The sequence below is a fragment of the Cystoisospora suis genome, assembly GCF_002600585.1.
Source record: "Cystoisospora suis strain Wien I chromosome Unknown contig_2115, whole genome shotgun sequence".
Lineage (NCBI taxonomy): Eukaryota > Apicomplexa > Conoidasida > Eucoccidiorida > Sarcocystidae > Cystoisospora > Cystoisospora suis.
The window spans coordinates 491-1,874 of record NW_027154914.1 but is presented as its reverse complement, the minus strand read 5'-3'; the positions used below and the strand labels follow the sequence as shown (position 1 = coordinate 1,874).

At 40.1% G+C, this 1,384-nt stretch overlaps 1 protein-coding gene across 1 annotated transcript; it reads left to right on the top strand.

Moving 5' to 3' along the window:
- Nucleotides 1-176: 176 nt before the first annotated feature.
- On the top strand, nucleotides 177-1,108 carry CSUI_004497 (uncharacterized protein; the record flags this gene model as incomplete). The annotated part of the gene is made up of 2 exons (XM_068064688.1): nucleotides 177-343; nucleotides 947-1,108. A coding segment is annotated over one exon (126 nt), but the record flags the coding sequence as incomplete, so codon positions are not given.
- Nucleotides 1,109-1,384: the final 276 nt, after the last annotated feature.

Sequence of the window (1,384 nt, the reverse complement as noted above, 5' to 3'; positions counted from 1 at the left end):
ATCTATCTATCTATCCTTAATCTATCTATCTATCCTTAATCTATCTATCTATCCTTAATCTATCTATCTATCCTTAATCTATCTATCTGTTCATATATATGTCTACATATCTTTGTATGAGGGGAGTGTGTATGTCGAAATGCTTTTGTCTGTCTCTGATATGATACAAGCAAACAGTCGTTTCTATATCTCATCATCTTCTTTCTTTCTCACTCTTTTCTTCTTTCTTGTTTTGTTTGTGTTTGTGTAGGCGAATGATTTGTATGCAGATATCGCTCGCTTACCTCGCGATGCAGCTATAAGGAAAGTTAACGATTTTATCAAGCGTGCGAGGCTAGCCAAGGTCAGTATACAACTACACCCATCTATCTGCTTATCTCTTTCTCACTCTTTCTTTCTTTCTCATAGGCGGCAAAGAAGGTGGTCACTAGGGAGATCTCGCATGTCCGCGTGTACCTCTCTTTACTTGCGGCGATACGTATGTTCTGCATCTCTATGTCTATGTATATATCCATGTATATTCATGGTCATATGTATATATGTGTATCATAGATAGTGGCTTTTTCTTTTGGGTTGAATATGGACATGCTTCTTTCCTTTCTGTAATGATAAGCGGAGAAACTTCTCTCTCTTTCTTTCTTGCTTTCGCATCAAGGCGAAGCGCCATCTACCTATCGATCTATTTCTCCCTCTATCCATCCTCTACGAAGAGGCAGCACATGCAGATACACCTCTATGTCTAGATCTCCTTTTCTTTCTCTCTTCCTTCTGTCTTCATTCTTTTTGTCTCTCTTGTCTGGACTCTCTCTCTGCATAGAGTATATCTGTATCTAACTTCTTCTCTGTCTCTTTCATTTTTCCTCTCTGTTTCTGTATGTGTTTACCTTTCTTTCTATCTTTCTATCTCTCTCTCTCTCTCTTTCTTGTCTCTGTCTTTCGTGTGTAGGTGCATGCATATTTATTGACAGCGTTACGCAAGCAGATTCCTCTGTGGGGAAAAGACGCGAAGAAGAAGCAGCTGATCCAGCAACTTCAACAAGTCTACACACAAGTCTCTACAGAGCATGCACTTCCTCTAGGCGACTTCCCTCCTCTTGCTCTAATGCAGGTAAACTGTCAACTCGAGAAAGAAAGAAAGAAAAAGAAGGAAGATGGAGAGGAACTGACTCCTCGTACAAAAGAACTTCTTTGCGGGCTGCGAAATTCTGTTGTTTCTTCTACACAGACAGATCTGCTCTAGCCACGTGCTCGTAGTTATTTCTACAAGGTCCTGCAGGGATATCTAGATCGGTGTAAAGATAGATAGATAGATACGGGAGAGAGATAGATAGATCAAAGATAGATAGATAGGGTGTGTATGTATGTTTCTGTAGGGAGATGTGTA